Here is a 2,314-nt window from a genome sequence, read left to right on the forward strand (position 1 = left end):
AAGGAAGAAGAAAGGGAGGGAGGGAGAGAGGGAGGAAGATGGATGAAGAAGGAAGGAAGGTGAGTAAGGAGGGAGGGAGGGAGGAAGAAAGGAAGGAAGGAGAAAGGGAGGGAGGGAAAGAGGGAGGAAGATGGATGGAGAAGGAAGGAGGGTGAGGAAGGAAGGAAGGAGGGAAGGAGGGAGGGAGGAAGGAAGGAGAAAGGGAGGGAGGGAGGAAGATGGAAGGAAGGAGGATGAGGAAGGAAGGAGGGAGGAAGGAAGGAAGAAGAAAGGGAGGGAGGGAGAGAGGGAGGAAAATGGATGGAGGAGGGTGAGGAAGGAAGGAGGGAGGGAGGAAGGAAGGAAGAAAGGAAGGAGAAAGGGAGGGAGGGAGAGAGGGAGGGAGGAAGATGGATAGAGAAGGAAGGAGGGTGAGGGAAGGAAGGAGGGAGAGAGGGAGGAAGGAAGGAGAAAGGGAGGGAGGGAGAGAGGGAGGGAGGGAGGAAGATGGAAGGAAGGAAGGAAGGAAGGAAGGAAGGAAGGAAGGAAGGAAGGAAGGAAGGAAGGAAGGAAGGAAGGGAAAATTGAATTCTTGGTCTAACAACTGGCAGTGTATTTCTTTTGTTAGCAATTTCTTGGTTAGCAAAGCTGGAAATTGCAACCAGAGGATGATGCAAAAAGCATTAAGAACCACGTATGGCAGAAAGAACAGGCTGGAACCCCAATTCTTGATCTCTGCTTGTTGGGCCGTTTAAACAGGCCTCTTTATACCTTCATCCCATACTTGCTCTGTCTCCTTAGACAGAGAATGTCCCCATCCTCTTTTCGCTAGGAGGGGGTCACTGAAGGCGGAAAGGTAAGCCTTCCCCCCCCCCCCCGTCCCGAGGCACAGCTCTGTCTTGAAGCCAAGTGCGGAGGACTTACGTCACTGATGCCCAAAGCTTACCCGCAGGGGATTCTCGTTGAGGTACGGGGGTTCCCCCTCCACCATCTCAATGGCCATAATGCCCAGAGACCAGATGTCCACCTTGGGGCCGTAGGCTTTCCTCGTGACCACTTCGGGAGCCATCCAATATGGCGTCCCCACCATGGTGCTGCGCTTACTCTGCTCCGGAGTGATTTGGGCACAGAAGCCAAAATCAGCTGGAGAAGGAAAAAACAAAAAGAAAGAAAGAAAGAAAGAAAGAAAGAAAGAAAGAAAGAAAGAAAGAAAGAAACAAACAAACAAACAAACAAACAAACAAACAAACAAACAAACAAACAAACAAACAAACAAACAAACAAACAAACATACATTTATGGATGAAAAAGGTTCACGCTAAGCTTGGTCTACTCCAGGGGTCTTCAAACTTGGCCCTTTTATGACTTGTGGACTTCGACTCCCAGAATTCCCCAGCCAGCGTTGCTGGCTGAGGAATTCTGGGAATCGAAGTCCACAAGTCATAAAAGGGCCAAGTTTGAAGACCCCTGGTCTACTCCAATGCTCAACCTGGTGCTGTCAAGGTCCGACTGACATACTCAACCCAGCAACCCAACCTTCTAGACATTCCAATCTCTTAATGTAAAACTTTATTGAGTACATTTTTCGGCACGTATGAAAGTAAAACCAGCTCTGGCAAATCCCTGGCCTATAGTAAAAGTATAGGATTCCCCCTCCCATCCTTAAACAGGTCACATCGCCCAATGAGGTGTAAATATAAGGTTATGAGAAAAGGTCTCTGAGACGGGCCAGGCACCTGGTGAATCGTCCTTGAATCTCAGGGCCTGCCTTCTTGATCTCTGCAGACCTGCCTTCCATTTCCCCATCCTCCCCCCAAGTTCGTTGGCAAGCTAAGAAGCAATCATTGTTGCACCAGCAAAGCCAGCTTTGAAGGTTGACAGGTGCTTCCCAAGAAGGAAGAGCAAGTCCCGCCTTAGACAGGAAAATGGACTGGGCTGACTTTGGACCAATCCCCAAGAGATTACGAGTTCTAGTCCTGCCTTAGGCAGGAAAATGGACTGGGCTGACTTTGGACCAATCCCCAAGAGATTATGAATTCTAGTCCCGCCTTAGGCAGGAAAATGGACCGGGTTGACTTTGGACCAATCCACAAGACATTATGAGTTCTAGTCCCGCCATAGGGAGGAAAATGGACCGGGTTGACTTTGGACCAATCAACAAGACATTATGAGTTCTAGTCCCGCCTTAGGGAGGAAAATGGACTGGGCTGACTTTGGACCAATCCCCAAGAGATTATGAATTCTAGTCCCGCCTTAGGCAGGAAAAAGGACTGGGCTAACTTTGGACCAATCCCCAAGAGATTATGAGTTCTAGTCCTGCCTTAGGCAGGAAAAT

At 49.3% G+C, this 2,314-nt stretch overlaps 1 protein-coding gene across 1 annotated transcript in view; it reads right to left on the reverse strand.

The window, feature by feature from the left end:
- Positions 1-925: 925 nt before the first annotated feature.
- The window catches only part of LOC107300398 (serine/threonine-protein kinase PAK 1), a gene marked incomplete at its 3' end in the record, with an annotated part of 28,501 nt that continues 27,112 nt past the window's right edge, over positions 926-2,314 (reverse strand). The window contains exon 9 of the mRNA XM_015829730.1: positions 926-1,122. Within this exon, the coding sequence (XP_015685216.1) occupies positions 926-1,122 (197 nt within the window). The remainder of the gene's footprint in view (positions 1,123-2,314) is intronic.

The sequence above is a fragment of the Protobothrops mucrosquamatus genome, unplaced genomic scaffold, assembly GCF_001527695.2.
Source record: "Protobothrops mucrosquamatus isolate PMUCROS unplaced genomic scaffold, P.Mucros_1.0 scaffold6900, whole genome shotgun sequence".
Lineage (NCBI taxonomy): Eukaryota > Metazoa > Chordata > Lepidosauria > Squamata > Viperidae > Protobothrops > Protobothrops mucrosquamatus.